General features: G+C 39.7%; 3 protein-coding genes across 24 annotated transcripts; all 3 read right to left on the bottom strand.

Annotated features, from left to right (window-relative positions):
* Window positions 1-1068: 1068 nt before the first annotated feature.
* Window positions 1069-5026, bottom strand: LOC112286322 (uncharacterized). The gene is made up of 6 exons (XM_024528092.3): window positions 3450-5026; window positions 3138-3347; window positions 2654-2955; window positions 2286-2477; window positions 1917-2063; window positions 1069-1735 (listed from the first exon to the last, which is right to left on the bottom strand). The coding sequence occupies exons 1-6, from the start codon at window positions 4279-4281 to the stop codon at window positions 1358-1360; spliced, it is 2061 nt and encodes a 686-aa protein (XP_024383860.1). The 5' UTR covers window positions 4282-5026; the 3' UTR covers window positions 1069-1357.
* Window positions 5027-5929: 903 nt separating this feature from the next.
* LOC112286324 (uncharacterized) lies at window positions 5930-8257 on the bottom strand. The gene is made up of 4 exons (XM_024528095.2): window positions 7495-8257; window positions 7097-7370; window positions 6741-6946; window positions 5930-6473 (listed from the first exon to the last, which is right to left on the bottom strand). Exons 1-4 carry the CDS (start codon window positions 7863-7865, stop codon window positions 6176-6178), a joined length of 1149 nt encoding a protein of 382 aa, XP_024383863.1. The 5' UTR covers window positions 7866-8257; the 3' UTR covers window positions 5930-6175.
* A 508-nt stretch (window positions 8258-8765) lies between these two features.
* Window positions 8766-17093, bottom strand: LOC112286321 (uncharacterized). Of its 22 annotated transcripts, none has more exons than XR_002970978.3 (22): window positions 16246-16518; window positions 15766-16101; window positions 15271-15487; window positions 14959-15047; window positions 14613-14706; window positions 14269-14359; window positions 13754-13953; window positions 13309-13452; window positions 12796-12935; window positions 12325-12399; window positions 12076-12147; window positions 11849-11914; window positions 11597-11711; window positions 11347-11443; window positions 10971-11130; window positions 10743-10791; window positions 10477-10559; window positions 10056-10233; window positions 9796-9882; window positions 9567-9642; window positions 9346-9402; window positions 8766-9111 (listed from the first exon to the last, which is right to left on the bottom strand). XR_002970978.3 is itself a non-coding variant. In XM_024528090.3 (22 exons), the coding sequence occupies exons 2-22, from the start codon at window positions 16087-16089 to the stop codon at window positions 9028-9030; spliced, it is 2541 nt and encodes an 846-aa protein (XP_024383858.1). In that variant the 5' UTR covers window positions 16090-16101; window positions 16994-17093; the 3' UTR covers window positions 8766-9027. The 22 variants fall into 22 exon arrangements, 20 of the variants coding, with proteins under 20 accessions (XP_024383858.1, XP_090109325.1, XP_024383857.1 ...); XR_016504790.1 differs by having other exon boundaries at window positions 13309-13440; window positions 15277-15487; XM_024528090.3 differs by lacking the exon at window positions 16246-16518 and adding an exon at window positions 16994-17093 and having other exon boundaries at window positions 10013-10233.
* Between the last annotated feature and the right edge of the window lie 2512 nt (window positions 17094-19605).

Raw genomic sequence — 19605 nt, 5'->3', positions numbered from 1 at the left:
AGTGGATAGTTATCACAAAAGCTCACGCTAAAAGTTGGTACTTTTGTGATGCTTTTGCATTATTTGGATTTAGCAAACAACTTCTTTTTATTTCTTTTTACAATTTATGTAAATTATTTTATTTCTTGGCTTTCTAAACAAAACTTTTATTATATGTTGTTATCCTTTATATTCTTAAGATTGCTAATATGTCATAAACATAAAAAATTCTAGAATCATCTTTATTTTATCCAATGATGGTTCTTAAAAAAAGATTTAATATTAATGAGACATCATGAAATTTAAATAATATCACTTAAAGCCATCCATCTTGAGACAATAAGCAACAAATCTATTATATCCTTATATTGGATAATAATCATTCCATATTTGACATCATTCTAATAAAAATTTGTAATATCATATTAATTCATGTATAAATATTATTCACAAGGTAATTCCTGTAATGTCACACATATCATCACAAATAAAATTCACTGTTATAGTATATTATTATCAAGTAGAAGATGTTCTAATCTGAGTTCTATTTTTTTACTTTTCATTTTGCAACTTGTAAATTTCACAAAGTGATAATATAACACATAGATAGTATAAAACTTTTGATTCTAAAAATCAGTTTAGAATTCTATAACAACCTATTTAAAATGTGTTGTCACAAGAGTTGAATGACTTTTAACCACGCCTTCTTTGTAACAGTATAAAGTTTTAGAAAAAATTGTCATCAATCCAATACTTTTGAATCCATTCTGAGCCAAGAGATCAATTGATAGTAAAGTGAGACACTAAACGATATAAACACGAATTACTAATATTTCTCAGCAGATGTGTCATCCTAAATATTCATATTAAGTTAACCTGCATCGTTGACTACGGAAAACGTGAAAACGGAACCAAGCGTGGACATCTTACATAAATGCTCCAACCGGTGCCGACGGCAACTACCACCGTGGATAGAAAAGTCCGAGTTCTACATGTGAAATAAGCATTTTCTCAAAACCAACATATTTAGTAGTCGACAGGCTTTTAAGGAAGTGCGGACCATCTAGAGGTTACTAAGTACACAAGTCATCGTCCTGAAAGAAAATGATACTGCGTACTTGCTGACACAACTGTACCAAGAAATCTGCAGTCCCAAGGAAAACCTGCAGACTCAATAGTAATGTACACCTTCGGCCCATTCAACCCATAAATTCAAAAATATGACTGGTTCCAACCCAAGATAATTATCCTACAAGTGTTCTCCCCCACTCCTTCAGGCCTACACTGAAGCCTGCTACAAGGACATCAGACCTAGAGATGACGCAAAACTACCATGAGAGGTGTTGTCATTTTAACACTAAAAAGTAATGTAGATAAATTACATTGACAAGAGATCTCGCACTGCGTTGTCAATAAACTTCGTGTCAACTGCATTCAGACCAGCACCAGCAAAGTGACCCCATACACCAGGTATGACCCGAAGTTCTGCATTCTGCATAAACTTAACCTCATATTCTTCATCAGAGACGGGAAAAATAATATCCTGCTGAGCTGGCATAACAATGGCCTTGGCTCGAATAGAGGCCAAAGCTTTCTCCACGCTTCCATCAAATCCTTCCGTGAGACCGATATTACCATTTTGCCAAGTCCACAACATGGTCAGCAGATTGTTTGGATCTCTTCGGTCCAAGATAAAACCTTCCCAAAATCCTACCAAGAAGTCTTCCAGGCTTGAGTAGCCTATCTCCCTCCAAACCTACACCCAAAACCAGCACCAATTATGGAACAATACTAGTTCTAAGTTAAAAAAAAAAACAAAATGAAACTGAAATACCACATCTTATAAAGGGATTATCGTTACTGGTCGACTCGAGACTGTTTACGCATTTTATACCTATCAAATTTCACACGAGCCTCGAGCGGTTCAGAACCCACACCTCATTCCAGTAAAAAGATTGCGAAAAACCCCAGCCTGCATAAACCCGCGCAGATGCACGAAGCCCCTTCGATGGTAGCTTTTCATACCAGCCATCCTGAAATGCGCTGTCAGCTGTCAAAGCTCCCTTAATACCTTCAAGAAGGATCTGCAGAATCATTGGAGGCAATTAGTTGGAAAACACGCAGAGATGCAGAATTACTTACTGGTTTATTGCTACTTCTCGCTAACTGCGAAACTTGAGTAACCTGAACATAATTTAGCATTAAAAAACCTACCAATTTCCTACACAAACGTCGCAGAGATTCACTGATCTTGGAGTCTCTGTGATCCAAGCGTACAATACTGACAATTGGCTGTTACTACTTACAAAATTGTGTGGACTTGTGCGTGCTGAACCACCGAAAGGAAGAATGCGTTCAACCATATCAGGAAAGCTAGTAGCCCATTGAAATGCTTGGCCAGCCCCTATCGACCAGCCAAGTACCAACTTAAGCCTCCGGATTCCAAACTGCTCAGTCACTAACCTGTACTGAGCTCTAACATTATCCTCCACTCTGACCTGGATTATACATTTGTTGTAGAGAATGTTAGAAACAAGAATTAATATCACATTTAAATATGACTGGCATCATGAAAAATAGCACAAGAATCATAATCAGTTCAACGAGCTAATAGGTCAAAGATCATGTGGCCTCGGAAAAGTCACAAATTATTTTGCCTCAGCGAATGGACAACCTTGGGGAACCGGGCCTTGTTGTAAGGAGGTGAGCAATTGCTTGGAGAAGTAGATAGGCCATTGCCCAGCATGTTGGGAATGATGATGAAATATTTGCATGGATCTAACCCCATGCCAGGCCCAATGAGCCAGTCGTTCTCCCAATGCCTGCCTAAAAACCAAGTTGGGTACACAATCGCATTGCTCCGATCCTCGTTAATTGTACCCCATGTTTTGTACGCTAATTTAGCCCCTCTTAAGGTAGCACCTTCTTTGAGCACAAAATCTCCCAATTCGAAAATGGCGTAGGCTTCTCTTTCGGCTGTCTTGGAGCACACATCCAAAAGTGTACACAACGATTCTCATTAGCCCCGGTTTTGATTGCATAAAAAATCCTCAAGGGAAAGGATTAAGCCCTCTAAATCAGCATTTGCTAGCTTCCGTAAGTGTCCAAATCTAGCAAAAATGCAGAGTCAACTTGGCTGCCAATCAACAAGTACACACCTAGCGTCATAAGCCGAGGATCCAAGTTTCCTGGTACGGAAATGCCTTCAACTCGAGACAATTTTCGAGGAACGCGAGTTGCAGCACGCTCTACTAGTCTTTTCCTACTTTGTGACACGGGTCCAGATGGTGACGACGAACCTCCAGCAATTGGAGAGTGTACTTTCATTTCTTCAATTTTGGAGATGTTGGTCAAAACCATTCCTGTGCCTATTACATGTTTATAAAAAAATTGCGGTCAGTAATTAGACTGGATCCTTCAATAAATTCATTCACATATTAGAAATGCCATGACATGTTGACTGAGCGTACCCGGCTCAATGACCCGATTCTTGTCGTACCACTCCCACAGCGCAGTATAAACTTCCTTCTGGAAGTTTGGCGGCACTCGAACGGACTTGCGCTCGTCGATGGTCATGTGCCAGTAGGGTTTCTGGCCTGGCAGTATTCCGCACTCAAAGTCCTTCACCTTTTTGAACTCAGCGCTCATGGACTCCCACTTGTCCTGGCACTGCTGTGCGCTTCGCTGCACAAAATGCGACCAGCAGTAATCTTCAATGGATTGCCATTTCTCCTGAGCAGTCCTGTGCTTAATGCCTGGAGCACCTTTTCCTGCTCTAACCACATCCTCCCTCTTAGCAGATTGCAAAACCAGCATCTCGGAAACGCTCCAAGGCCCTTTCTTATATATGCGGTCTTTCCTGTCCACCTCTCCACCGGCTAGCCCGGTAGGAGTAGTCGGAGCGTCTTCATCCATGCCCATCGGTTCCTCCTCCACAATTCCAGCCTCTCGAGGTTCCGTCCCTGCATGCATGTCTCGTCGCATAACGATCTCATGATGTTTATGCTCTACCATCAATACGCCATCGCCCCTTCTCCTGTCACCATTCTCGCAATCTTCCAGGTTATGCTCAACTCCGGGGTTGTGATTCAATGCATCGAGGCCACTGCTTCCTACGAGATCATGCGCAGCTTCGACTACGGTTCGACGCTCATCGATTGCAACGTTTTCCGCCATCGCCACTCTCTCCCCTCGCTCAATCTTCAAATCGACCTCCAGCCCTCTAGAGCCAATCTCGAATGCAATGCTCTGCCCGGTGTCATGCTCCCCTCTCATCGCCACCGGAACTATACCATTCTCCATCCTCTGCACTTCCTCGCCTAATTCATACCAACTCTTCTACAACCCTTGCCCTTCCCACTCCAAACCCTAAACCTCCCCTTCAATTACCTCCTAGATCCTCGTCCCCATAAACCCACTCCTTCCAAAATTCAAACACTGCCTACATTCACTCGCAACAATCCGACTCCCAACCCACAAAAAACTTTCCCCAAAGATCCTAAATGCGAAAGTCGTTTTCTGAGAATTAAAAAACATTACAGAGAATCAGCAACTCTTCCACCACCGACTTGGAGAACCACAAGCGACCATAACGAGGGGACGTTAAATAATAAATAAACACATAAAAACATGGCAGTCACGCACGGACGACATTGAACGCAGTAGAGCTGAAGGAGGGGCTATAGATGCACATAAAAATTATTCCAAAAACTCGAAGGAAACTCGTCCTTGGAGCACGGAGAGAAAAATTATTATCGTCGACGGGGGCGAGCAAACCCGGCAGTACAAGCGGAGGTGTACGCCGATCCAGAGATGCGAACCAGTTTCAGATTACACAATAGCAACGCACTGCATGCATCACAACCTGCAAATCCTCCGCTACCTCTCCCATCGTACTCACAATCAGATCAAGTACACGAAGGTTTAGGCACTGCCTTTGCAGCCCTGGCCGATACACTCTTCGCTCATGTGAGTCGACGTACTTGATGGACGGACACAATCGCCATAATTTGCTACCTCCAGCTAGGTCTCTGTCTGTCTTCCTCTGACTCTGCACACCTTCACCTCAATCCTCGTTCCTCATTACGTTCCTTTGGGTCAATTTGCAGCTCATCTGGTGGTAGCTCGCAGAATATGGCAAGTTCTGTACTGTGAACTCACTTATTCTCGCATTCCGGATTGCAGACCAGTAATTATAAGGGTCTAGATTTGCAGGAGAATCATTTCAGTTGCTGCCGAATTTTCAAAGTGTATTCTATTGCCGAATAGCTGTGTAAAGTTGCGCTGAACTTCGGAGTCAACCCGAATCCGGATGTCTTTGGAATACGGCACCATACTGATTGATTTACATGCTACAAGCGTAATACAGATACATGAAGAGTTTTTTAATTAAATACACGTGAAATAGTAGCTACTTAGTCGGGATCTTGCGTACTACGTAGAGTTACACCCCGTGTACCACCAGGTGGGGCATGAGTTCCATGTGTGCTCCATTAGGACGAAGGGGGGTCCAATTCCTCCGGCATCCTGTCGCAGTGGGTGGACCTCACCATTTTTAACCTACGACTCTTTCTACCCTTTCTACTCTTTCTGTGTGCAGAGATGCTTAGATTCCTTCAGGCTTCGAAAGAGAGCAGCTCAATTTTGTAGGCAGCAAGAGGTGATTACAGAAAGCTTTGGCTGCTCATAACAAGGGCGAGATGATTTTCTGAGTTTACGGAACATGCTCACAAAACCCCGAAGGAATATCCTCCGAGTGGGAGGTTGTTGCGTGGTTCAATCTAATTCCACTTTGCTTGGCAGCAGTGCAATATTTCTAGATTATGAATAAAGATGACCATGGTCAGAACTCGAATGATCCCTGATGAAGAAAAGGCCACTATTGTTGAAACTTAACACGGATGGACCACAAGAGTTATCAGGAGCATTCCTTTATGATGGACAGAGTCGATTGAAACCCAAAGTTGAGGCTTTTCTTCTTTTTTTTAGTGAATTTGTAGAATCATAATTATCATTTGATATTTGCCCTTCACATGTTACAAATTTTATCACAAGGAATGATGCACAAACCTCGTAACCACCATAATACAGAAACCATGAATCTCCAAGGCGAAGTCCAAGCCCTGGTTTACCTGTATGAGTTCAGAAGATGGTTAATGACCTATTCTGTTCAACTTTGTTTTTGCTCTCATTGATTTTACAACTGCTGCTCCTGATTGTAGGGGATATACAAGACTTCGTCCTGTAACCACAACCCAAACTTCTTGTGTACTTCCTCCTTTACCAACGCAATAAGAGCCTGCACATCCTGTGATTTCGAACCTCCCCCGTTGATGAGAAAGTTGGCGTGCTTTTCAGAGACCCTGGCTCCCCCAATTGCAACTCCTTTGAGCCCAGCTTGCTCTATCAAAGCACCAGCTGACTGGCATCCTGCCCCTGGGTTACGGAACACGCAACCTGCGCTCTTCTCCGTCACTGGTTGTGTCCTCTTACGCCTGCAACTCCAGCGCAACCATTATCACTAAGAATTAACCGAAACACGTGACTATACAATGTGCTACAGAAGATACATTACCAACCAGGGCATAGAAAATTATTGAAATAATCTCAAACAACTGTCAAGAGAGGAATTTTAGACAGACAAATGAGAACCAGCGTTAATGTGCATCAATTCTGTAACCAGAGTAACATTCGAAAAGTAACTGAAGTCAAAAGCTGGTAACATACTGTATGGCGAATAAAAGGGTTCCAGAAACTCACACCTCTCCAAATATATCCGCTGTCTCTGCTTTGCATCAGAATTCGGCTGCAAATCGAAAGTGGCGGCGACGATGACAGAAAAGTCGGACATTTTTTGAAATGGGGAAAATCGATAATCGAATTTCAGTTCACCTGCATCTCGAGAAAGTGAGTGTGAAACTCCACTCGTCGTCAGGATCTCCACGTTTTGCACAACATCTCCCGTTTCCTGTTGAAGGTACAACAGGCATTACTGAAAGAAGAGATTATGCTTTTAGGGTTCGAAGGTCAAAACCAAGCTCATCAGCATCGCACCAAATGGTTATAAGAGAAAGAACGTACTTCATAAAGCAAAAAGAAAACAAAAACTCACTCACACCTGCCCATCTGCACCCGCGTTCATATAAATTGCTCCACCTACAGTACCCGGAATCCCACCAGCAAATTCAAGTCCAGAAAACCCATCTCGGGAACATTGGACTCCTAGCGTGTTGAATGCGTAGCCACTTCCTACTCGGTACCGACCGGTCCCAAGCTTCTCCAGAAAATTGATGCGGTTGAGGATTACGCACCCATCGAATCCACGGTCGTCGAATAAGCAGTTTGATCCTTTGCCAACCACAAACCACCGCACGTTGTGGCATGTACAATACCTGCAAGCGTCAGGCACATCCATTACGAACAAATATATCCAAGATTATGCGTACATTCCACAAGAAGATTAAATCCACTGAAAGAAAAATGTGCTCGGACAGACGATCCCAAATTTGTGAAAACCTGAGCACAGTAGCCAATTCGTCGGGAGTTGAAACCTCCGCGTAAATCCTCGCTGGACCGCCAATGCCCCATGTGCTCACCTCACTCAGCATCACATCATACCTAAACTTCACAGGATGAGCTCCGGAATCCACCTCTGCTTGACCAGCACCAGCTGAGATACCTCTACTTGCTCTTCCGCTATCGCATGAAACGACAGTCCGACACCATCGAGTACATGCTATTGACCTCGATGCTCCAAAACACCTTCCACTTAGCTCATATCCCAACTCCACATGCTCAACTCGCCCTTCCCAAAATCTAGAATGGTTTCTCCAATCAGTTAAGCTAGGATGGAATCCCCTGCTTGTGTACAAAGACATCACAGCCATCGCAACCAGATAACGGATTCAACCCATGGTTGTTACTGCCATCGCCTCGACTTAGATGATCATAACAAACAGCTCTTACAAAACCTGGCGACACGATGTAGGAAGAAAAGAACCGGCGTGGAGTGGGAGAGATTTGCACGTTTTGAGGAGGACGAGTTAAGGCCCCTACACGGAAGACAAGGAGATAGGAATCTGGAATACTTACCACTGCCCACAAGACAATTGTATTGCACCCGTGAAACTTGCTAAAACTGAGATCACGTTTGACACTTAAGTAAATTCCTTGCTCATGCGGTGATTTATTGTTTTCTACCAAACATACGCCGTCACCTTTAGGTGGAACGAATGAGGATCGTCGAGGTCTGTGTCTACAACTCAGCGAGTTGTAACCTACATTCGAGTATACAAATCTCTGGATGCGCCAGGTGTGCGTCGGCGAAGTTTTTTCACTCCCCAGCCGTTACTGTCAGTCTACCAAGCTTCCATTCTAGAAGGAAATTCACTTCATCTACTTTTCATGAAACCTGAATGATTCCTACAATTGTATACGAACACACACACACACACAGAAAATCATTTACATTCTGGTAATTAGTCAAATTCAACCAGTCATCGATCTTATGGCCAACGACCATTTCGTTCCTGAGTTTCTTCCTTCCATAACACAAACAAACAAAACAAACAGAACTTTTACCAGTGATTCCCCAGATTTGTCTTCAAATCTAAAAATCTGAAAAGAGTACTATACAATTCAACGCCTTACTTCAAGGCATCTCTGATTCGATTCTGCTTCAAAAGTGAATTCCTCAACTCATCACATTCAAACCACATGTGGTGCACGGGCAGAGAAAGTATTGACTGGTTGTCTATGAACGCTGAACAGGCAATACCACACCAGAGTTGAACAAAATGGGCATGTCCGACAATAATCTCAGCATATAACATTTCAGAATGTAGTAGTCATTCTTAGTTTGATTGTGCATCTTTTCTAACTCAAATAAGGCCAACTGTAGGTGTGCAGGGGCGTGCTGAAAAGTGGGTTTAACGTCTGAGGTGTCCGCCTCCCCTTCAAATAGAAAAACTTGCGACTTGGAAGAGCTTGAAGAGCTCAAGAGCAAAGTCAACTCCGAAAATTGATGTCCTTTGCGACTTCCAACAAAGATCAGTCTACAAATGCATCGTCGCGTAATGGATGTGTTAATCGCCATGGAGGACACGACTTCTGTCGAGTATTTTGATACAATACCTGCAAAATTCGAATTTGGCTTACTGTAGGAACTTCACCATAGACAGACAAAGATCACTAGAAAAAGACACATAGAACAAATGAAAATGACTGCTGCTTCTTACCACTCTAGCAAGAGAAGCTTTTTAAATCAAAAAGTATTTAGTCAGAAAGTAGGTAATTTGACTCAACACTTTCATACAAGTATTTAATTCGAATCTGGAATTTATCTATAGCCAGATTAATGAAGCTTACCACTTTCTGATCATCGCCTCCGGTGCATATGAATTGGTCCTTGGGTGACACAGCCACCTGAAGTTTAGCAAGAAATTTAAATAAGAATCGCTTACAAGATATGCCGGCACATTTGGTATTTTTGTGTTAAATTAATTATCACATGGTTCTCGAAAATCGCCACCTTAATTACCCTAGGGACGTGAAGACCAAATGACAAAGAGAGAAAACTTTAAACTGACCGTATTAATGCAACGGGAATGACTTGCTATATGTTGCACACATGGCTGTCCCAATGATGGATTCCACATCGCGACACTGCACACATTGAAGACGACCCTGTGAGAACAAGCTAGGCTACTCAACAAATTAGCTAACAGCTGTGCTCACCATTACAAGCTCCAAAAGCAATATGATAGATCTGTGACATGATATACTAATAAAACATCGTTTACAGGATAGAAAGCCCACCTTCCAGTGCCACTTGCAGTCACAAGAATGGCTTCATTTTCGAACCACCGTGCATCATTCACACCTTGATCTCCAATATCAACGTAACTGAAACAAGATAATACTTTAGGTGGGGTAAAAACAAAACAAAACATTCAATTTGAAGTTAAAATTGCAAATTCCAATTCATGGTATATCAATTGCAAATGTATGCTTAGGATATTGGGACTCGATGTACCCAGGCACTTGAAATGCGTTTTCAGAGGTAGGCATGGGATCACCATGACTCAAATGATGAAGAGCTCGAAAAGATTTTTCCTGAGCTAGCGGAGGAGGTTGTGCCACGCATCTGGGCCCCGTCTTCAAAGGCATCATACGCATATCCCAGACGAAAGTACAATTGCCTGTGCATGACGCTTGGAAAAATGTTTCGCATGAACTGAATGAGACTGATGTGACCTGTCACCAAGCAACCCAGTCAGACAGCTTTTACTAAGTGAATCAAAGCCTGTACGTATCCCACAGTAATCAAAAGCTCTACTAATCGAAGCAAATCAAAACCTGTAGGAAAGGAAGAACATCCACTGAATAGTATAAATTCACAAGAACAAACCTCAGAATGCAAGAAGACATAATGGAGCATCGAATAAAACGACAATAGCTTGAAAGAATGTCATAACAGGAATAATTGGTTTTCCTCACCTCCCAAGTTGAACTAAGTGGCAACCTGACAATACTGCCACCAGTCCTCACGTCAAAGAGACTGACACTTCCGTCTCCAGCACCTACTCAACAATATCAGCCTCTCTCTATATCAGCGCTAACAGACTATCAGGGTGGACATATTCCTGTCATGCTCATCATCTAGAACAACTTCAGAGGAGGATATTAAATGACTTTTTCACATTCGGTATCAAAAAAAGGAATAGAAAAAAACTTAACAATCACATATAGAGAAGTAGGAATACCTGTGATGACACAGGATCCTGAGGCATTGGTATCCAGACACGTAATATACTGCAACCACAGGCTTCAAATCAGGACACTGAAGCTTGTATTATCATCTTTCTTAGGACGTCAATATGAACAATCTGAACACTAACTAAATTCACTATAATAGAAGAACTAACAGCAATATCTAATGTGCGCCAAACATGCACGACCAATAAAAATTGGAAACGAAAACATTTACTCACGGTATCATGTGCAGGGAAGGTAGCAAGATTAGTCAGGGCATCAATATCCCAAATCTGTACAATTGCTGGTTTACCACCCGGAGAATCGCTTCCACAAATAAAATATTTTTCATTGCAAAATTTCAGGGCGTCCATAGATAAGAGATCCGTCTGTTCCTGCCTGTCACCAGTTGACAAAATTTAACATCATGTAGATGTTACGGTAATACTCCTTCTCACTTAACGTTATTGGCCCTAATCATTGAACAATAAGCTAGATAGAACACTGACTGCATGAAAGAACTGACCCAATGACATTTCACCGTCAGGAACTCTAGCAACAAGCACTGGAGCAGCCAACAGTGCACATTTGAACAGGTCCATTAAGTTCACCAACCTATAAGCGGCGTTTAGATCGGAAGCCAGTTCTCCAGTTAACACATTCCAAAGCAGTAGCTTGTTATCTCCATCACCCCCACTTGTTGCAGCAAGACCTAAAAATGCAACCAGTGGTTCATTCAAGAAAGAAAAACTCCATTTACAAAACTTAAATGAACACGCTTCTGGATCCCTGCACACGACTTCAGACAATGACAACACTGAAAATTTCATCTCTACAATATACAGCATTGCATGAAAATGCTTACAAGGTTGGAGTTCGTTGACAGTCATTGCACTGATTTTCTTCGTATGTCCTGGAATTCCATCATCTGATTCAGGTCCTAAGGTGTGTAGACAGATTCCAGACCTTGAATTCCAAACCTGCAATAATAAGAAGTCTAATGCATTCAACTTCTACACGGGGTAGAAAAACGAGTGATGTAATTGATTTACTACTGAATAGGCCATGCTGCACTCAGTGCAAGTCAAGAATAGACAGATTAGGAATCCAACAATACCTTGACAATATTGCTCGCACACGAAACAACCCTTTCACCTCGAAGAGCAAACTCAACTGCCTGAATCTGGTAAAAAAACGCACAACAGTTGCCAAACCTCACCTCTTAGAGATGCAAGAGGAATGTATAGGTGTTCGCATAGCAGCACGTACACTTAATCACAAAAGTCAAAACGTCAGGAGTTCAACATCAAAAGTCAAGATATGACAGAGGATTAGGAAAGATACCTGGGTATTGTGTCCAATCAACTCTTTTCCCCGACCACTTTCAAGGTTATATAGCAATAACTCGTGAGGAGGCTGTCATCACTAACATAGAGGTGTAAATACATCAAAATTGCTCGAAAATCAAATGGCCGGTGAAACATAGCAGTAGCCTCCAACCAGCTTAACTGTGTCCTAAAAGCAAAGTCCTAATCATGAGATTCTAGCTATGCTTTCCTGTGGAACACAACAATTATGGAGAGATTGAGAGACCTCATTGCAGCTCACAGCCAAAAGCGGCTCTCCGCCTGGATGAAACCTAACGTCAAGAACTTTCTGAATACCTTGCTGAAAACATCCAGTTCCACTGTATAAGAATTAGCAAATTACAGATTTCATGAAAGAAGATAATAGTTTATATTCAACTGTGCTACGTAATGTACAGAGGATCAAGTCCAAGAATGACCTGCTTGATACAAACAGAAATAGTGAAGCCAAAAGCAAGCATCTTCTTACGAAAGCACTATTTACCAATACGAATTGAAGGAAAGATAGTAAACATGCTAAAGTAATCAAAAAATTTAAATCGCTGCGATGAAACTAACCACCAAAACAAAACAATCTTCTATCAGCATCCTCTTACGAATGCAAGTACAACACTGACAAATAACTCAAAGGAATGCAGCAAGTGCATCAAGTGCATATGTCAAAGATGGCAGCGACAACAATTTCACAGTTACTCACATCCGTTCGTGTGCTACCTAATGGTTGAGCTATAGCGCTGCTAGAAGTATAGGCACACCAGATTGGCATCCAAGAGGAATATGCTCGCTTTTGCAACCAATTTGAGGGTCCTAATTTTTGCTTCTCAAGTGAGTCCCAACCTACACAAACACTTTCGCATTGCAGCTTTAAGGTTGTATAACATAACCAAGATGTGGAACTTAAGAATCTGAAGAGCCATGCAAAGCAGATTAAAAATTACTCAAACATGAGTTATGAAAACCATGTGCAAGTTGCAGCATCAAACCAACACAAGGTGCCATGACAGAAAAATTACATCATGAAATACGATGGTAGCGTAAGACGCAAAATAGTGAAGGCACGTCAGTCTTGCGTTTTACACGACAGATTGATTCCTTGTAAGAAGATAGGCGTATTGTTTCGAGGTTGAACTCGCTTAGAATTACACAGACCAAGTAGTCACAAATAGTGGAATCTACCAATTATAAATTATAAAACGATAATGGCCCTTACCGTTTAGGACACTGATCCATCTTTTGCCTCGAGTCCCAACCTCATTGGGTCGGTATGCGACAGTTCCTGAGTTAGCGCCCTGCTCACGCTCTGCCAAAGATTGCACAACGCTAGGTGCTACATTCTCAGTTCCTGCAACCAGATCTACCGATACAAAATATAAGGTTGCGAGTACCATTGCATTCTCTACAAAATCCGCAAAGCGATAAAATAATTTCCTAACTGCAAAAGCATGTATTTTTTAAGCAACTACCTTTTCTCAAACATATGCATTGAAGCACCCTATACATAATCTGATTTCTGAGTAGCGGTTTCAGTAACTTCTTTCAACAACCATAGAATTAACAAGCTGCGTCGATTTGCCAATGAAAGTCATCAGCACCTAAACATTTCAAATGTAGCAGAGAAGACCAGACAAAAGACGACTCTCGATATACTACGTTACCTATAGAAGCCTCAGAAAAAGCCCATGCATTTATATGAGTGTCTGAACTTCCGCGGCTGTTTCTCCCAGAATCATCACTCCTAGGAGTACGACCACCCGCCTGCTTCGGCTTCTCCACTTTACTTGGTCCATGAGTATCATAAGCTTGCCCTTTGCACCTTGATAATGTCTCCTTCAATCGCATCTCTAGTTTTAAAATCCTACACAAAATTATCATACACGTTGTTCGTTAGAACGGTTTTGATTCCTTCCCTCTTACATGTATCTCTCTGTTCCACTGATACACATAACCATTACCAACAAAACCAATCTAGGGCAGAACTGACAATCTGAAAATCCTCCAAATACTAGGTTGAAAAGGTAATCCACAACAGGAAAATAATATAGGTAGAAATCTAAAAGTGTTGAGAATAAGGGAAAAAATAGTATGCTTTTGTTCAAGTTCTGGAACAAATTGTAAGTCATCTGGAACTTATAAGAAAATAATGCTGAGCAGCACGAATAAGAGCACTTACAACTCGTATTGAATTAGAGGGTCAACTTTGTCCAAGGCCTCAGCGCTTGTGTTAGCTTCCTTGGTGGAGGGCTCTGCTCTATCCGGGCGTTCTGAGCAGCCACCCGCACACTTAATTAGTGAAGTATCTAAACGCAGAAGTATTATTGCAAAAATAATGCACTTTACCAACTCTGTACCTAGTCTGTAAAAACACTGCGGTCAGCTCTATTCAACTAGATCACCTTTCTCAAGGGAATAACATGCAAAAATGTACAAATTCATTCGTGATCAAGGCGGGGTCCACCATAAGCCTATATATCTACTTTAGGGTTGCACAGTATCAAATCAAAAGAAGATTCATGCCTGGGCTGTAAAAAAATCTTTGTTTTTTAATCCGTTTAGGGTAAGGACTAGTCCCACGGAGCTTGTGAACTTTATCCTCTGCCTTGAGATCTACCTGGAAAATCACCACGCAATCACAACACAATTAAGATCTTTCCCTATGTGCCGTGACAAGGTTGGATCGTAAAAATTCTAAACGTCTAAATACCAAAACTATTTTAGAACAAAGGCTATCTTTCAGCTGTGTCTTTAGAAAGAAAACCCGTAGCTTCAGTGCTTGACTATTTCTAATTGCGTTCCTGAGATAAGTTCTTCCTCTTCATCAGTAAAACTATTTCAATGTTATCTCAATCAGAAAACTTATCACCTCGGCATCGCCTTTCTCGCCGTCCAAAAGAATTCGCCACTGATCTCTCCATGTTTCAGAATCGAGAATACTAGTTTCGTCTGCTTTATCTGCATCAAGAGGTTATATTTGAGACGTGAAACATAAAAACTCACATGTTGCTGTGAATCCACTGTATCCGACCCCTTTCCTGGTTGGTGAGGCTCATGAATCACATTCCGCCTGAACAGAAGAAACTACCTAGTTTTTTGATAGCTGGCACGTCCCAGCTATAGCATGACAGCAAAAGACAGCAAGCATGTTGAAAGGCAAGGCAAGAGGACGCTTCATCACCTATACCGTGTTTATCCGCCTTTGAAGGTGGGAAAAGATTCTTGACTAGTTCATGGCTCCATAAAAGCTGGTAAAGATCTCCATGTTGCCCTTCTGGACTTTCTTTACTCGTTTTTGAGCCGAATCGGCCATTTGGAAGCCGAACATCGTTGGTTGAACGTCGTTCAGGAAGTTTCTTGGCAGAGGGTGGCTGAATCCCAATGACTTTCTTCGTAAGCTGACAGGTAACTTGTTTAGATAGACAAACAATAACAGAAGTTCCAGTCGAAATTACAGCAATGTAATCAAGTTATTCAGAGACAGTGTGCCACAACTGTGCAAGCGGCAAAATTCAATCCATTGAGAACACACCAGCTGGTTGATCACCTAGAAAGGAAGTTACTGAATAATCGATTCACGGTATTGTCGTTAAATCAATGGCACGAAAAAAAGTGTAAGATGTGTTACACCGCTGCATAGAAAACACAAATCGTAGCATGAATTGCATATTTGTACCTTCTTACCCTCCCCTTTGTAATTTCGACCATAAACCAATCTTTGATGACATTTCTGAACATAGTGTACCAAAACTCCATGAGTGTGATACTGCCTCATCTCTGCGGCATAAGCAGGGTTACTTTCGAGCCAAGCAGTAACCTCCGCCGAGTCAACTATTCTGGTACGGCCCAGTGATTGAAGCCACAGCCACACAGGTTTCCATTTCTCAGACACTGGTTTTCCACGATTCACAAGTAACCCGTCACCATTGTTACTTTGGTCTCTTAGCCGCTTTTTATCCTCGGAGGCCGAAGACTGCCCCATTGATGATTCACCATCCATGAGAAATACTACCTGCGTTCACACACAAAGGATGAATCTGACATTGCCTAACTTTCCGATTGTATTAACATGTTAATTGGAATACAATTACGATATCTTCAAATCTCACACGTAAGTGATGATGTAAATGCGACAACTACGTTTTTCCACACGTACTTCAGTCGTCTCAATCATCTGTGAGCAATAGAATGCTAGCCATCGCATGATTCCTTGTTGCTCGCGGAAAATACATGAGATATCAGTTCCAATACTCACCAATACAGACAGATAACAATGCTCACCACTGTCTCGACATTCTGACAGAAAACTACATTCTAGAATCTTATCCACATTCAAATGTCCGCATGAAAATGTCCTTTCATAATGAACGCAGGTTATAACGCCACCCGATATTGAAGTGCTACTAGAGCTCATTTGCATCCTACGTAGTAAAACCTGAGAAAATTCAACCGTCTCTTGCTCCAAAACTCGCTTCGCACCAGAAAGCAACCAGCAAACAAACCATCATCAAAACCCTAACACCACACCCCTGCAATCGACAAACGCTGCGAACTCTTCCCACCACTGATCTCCCAATCCTGTAAGCTCCGAAAAAAGATCATGTCGTCGATTCTACAACCGGCATAAGCGGTTAAAAACTCGATAATTAATGAAAATTATACCTGCTGTTTATTTTATTTTATTTCTTCTTCAAGACGGTCAGTCTCTACAATACCATCGCCACCTCAATCCGCACCACACATGCAATAATCCGATTGCAATACTCCCCCCCCTCCCCTTTCACGACGCAATTCCGGAACGAACCACGAACATGACCGCGTCGTCCACTGATCAAATTGGAACAAAATAACCAAATATGATAAACCCTAAGCAGGTGGTGGTGATGGAAGGAAGGGCCCCAAACCTTCTTCACACCACGTCCAGGAGGGAGGAGTTGATGATGATGTCAGCGCCAGGGCGGGAAGAAATTGGCGAGGATTGCAACTGAAAGCGGTGTGAGATTCGGGCCAGGAAGAGGAGGAGGACTGATTTCGATAGGCGGCGCTGGGGTTCGACCCCGCGATGGATGAAATCTCGACGCCATCCATCCGTGGTCACATTCATTGCTCTGTAGGCTTGCGGGTTTACGGATGGAAGCATTTCTTCATCCTCACATGTTACAATGGAATCTAAAATGGCATAAATAGTTTTTGATGTTTATATGCTATTATTTTTAGAAATGCTATTAGAATGATGTAAAGAAAAAAATCTGGGATTTTAAAATAATTAATAATACAAAAGATATATAAACATGAGATTCTTATTAATTTTCTGAAAGAAATTATATATATATATATATATAGAGAGAGAGAGAGAGAGAGAGAGAGAGAGAGATTTTAATATGCAATAAAAATATTTACGAAAACAAGAAAAAGATGAAACTAATTGATTGTGCTACAATACTAATTGTACTAATTGTAAATTACTTTTAAGGTAACATGTCAATAATAATGAGGAGATTTTTTTTAATAACAAATCAATCAATTAATCAATCAATCAAACATATGTACCTATGTCTTTGTGTACACAACATAAAAGGAAATTATATTCATTAATGATTTTTATATTGATGTTAATGATCTCAAATATTTATGTTTTTTCCATATGCAATTTTTGACATAGATGTTTTTGTTTAAAAGACCATTGGTACAACTCTAACAATTTTATTAAGAGATTTAAAAATAGTTTTTTCCTGCTAAGATTATTCCAAAAAAAAATGAATCATGGGAAATGTTATTTGAGATTAGATCAATTTTTAGAATTGAAATATAATAAAGGTTTGCTAATTTTTTTTTTGTGATTTATGCTCTTATTTCATCACTATTCAATAAACATAAACTTCTTTTTAACTAGTAATAATAATCACATATATTTTTAGGTGTCAATTCATTTAAATTAAGAATATGATCTTTACTAGAGTTTTAAAAAATCCTTCTCAAAGTGGTTTTATTCCACCAACTTAAAAATTCACTACTAACTGTAGTAAATTCAAAAATACAAAACAAAAAAACAAATCTATTTGAATAATCTTCCAAACTTTAACCAAATTATAAATAAATAAATAAATAAGGATAGAACAATGTTTGCATGATGATAATTTTTTTAAAAATTATAGAGATTGAATTACCAGTTGCAACAAAGAATGTATGTATGTATGTATAATATACATAACCTTTAGATTTTATGAAAGAAGTTTAGTTTAATAAGTCAAATATATAACAACAAGAATATTTATTTATAATTTTAGATATCAAATGATTTAGAAGATGGCAATAAATACTACTTGATTTTTTTTAAATACATTAATTTGATTAGATAATGTCACTTAGATATTATTACAAAATTTAATAAAAGATTATATGACATAGAAAATCATTTCACTTTATAATTCTATTTCTAAAACATATACAGTTGACACTAATTTATTTATTTAATTAAATTTTTTTAATTTATTTAAATTTTTTACTTGATTTTATAAAAACATACAATTTTGGTATAATAAATTATTATTAATTAATTACTTAATTTTTAGTGTATATATATATATATATATATAGACAATGCTAAAACTTTTATTAAATTGAAATTTAATTTTTTAATCATTTTACAAAAGAAACATATATTATACAGAGTTTCAAATTAAAAAGTTTATATATACATATTTTTTTAAAATTTGTTATAAATATGTTTTCAAAACATAAAAATCCTCAATATTAATGTAAGTTTATCCCGTAAAATCTAGATATAACAGAGTTCAAACAGAGTTCAAAGAATGATATTATATTCTGTTATATATATATATATATATATATATATATATACTTGATTTTTTCAATAAACATCAACATTCAAAGTTCCAAATAATAATCTTAACCGAATTCTGCTTGTCCAAAGATATTTCGATTTGATTTTTTTACTTAATCAAATAAATGTTAAAATAAATTTGAAAACGTGACATAAAGGAAAGAAGAAAAGGAGAAAAATGGAGGGCTAGCAAGACAAATAGAAAAAGAGGCAGTTTACTTTAACAGGAATTACAAGGGACCGGGATTAAATACCAAAACTATGAATAGATGGATATACATGAAGACATAAATTTCTCCATAACCTTAGCATAGAAGATACATTATCTTGCCTTGTTTCACATATTGATCAAATAGATAAATTAATAACTTTATTTAAAATATAATATTATATATATATATATATATATATATATATATATACACACACACAAATGCTATAGTTGCTACAATCTTAAATTTATTCATGTTAATATTTTTGGACCATTGTTAAATTCCACTTGCAAATAAAAATGATATTCTTTCATATTTATGCCTCCAATGTAGCTTGTTGTCATCTACTCTAAAAGTTGTATTGAGTTTGGTGCTCCACTAAGGTCATTCTCTACAACTTCATTATTATTATCTGAAAAAGGTAAATTCATGTTGCATGTTGCATGTTCCTTGTGATAAA

The sequence above is a fragment of the Physcomitrium patens genome, chromosome 9, assembly GCF_059467195.1.
Source record: "Physcomitrium patens ecotype Gransden chromosome 9, ASM5946719v1, whole genome shotgun sequence".
NCBI classification, from domain to species: domain Eukaryota; kingdom Viridiplantae; phylum Streptophyta; class Bryopsida; order Funariales; family Funariaceae; genus Physcomitrium; species Physcomitrium patens.
This window is presented reverse-complemented; position numbering and strand designations above follow the sequence as displayed.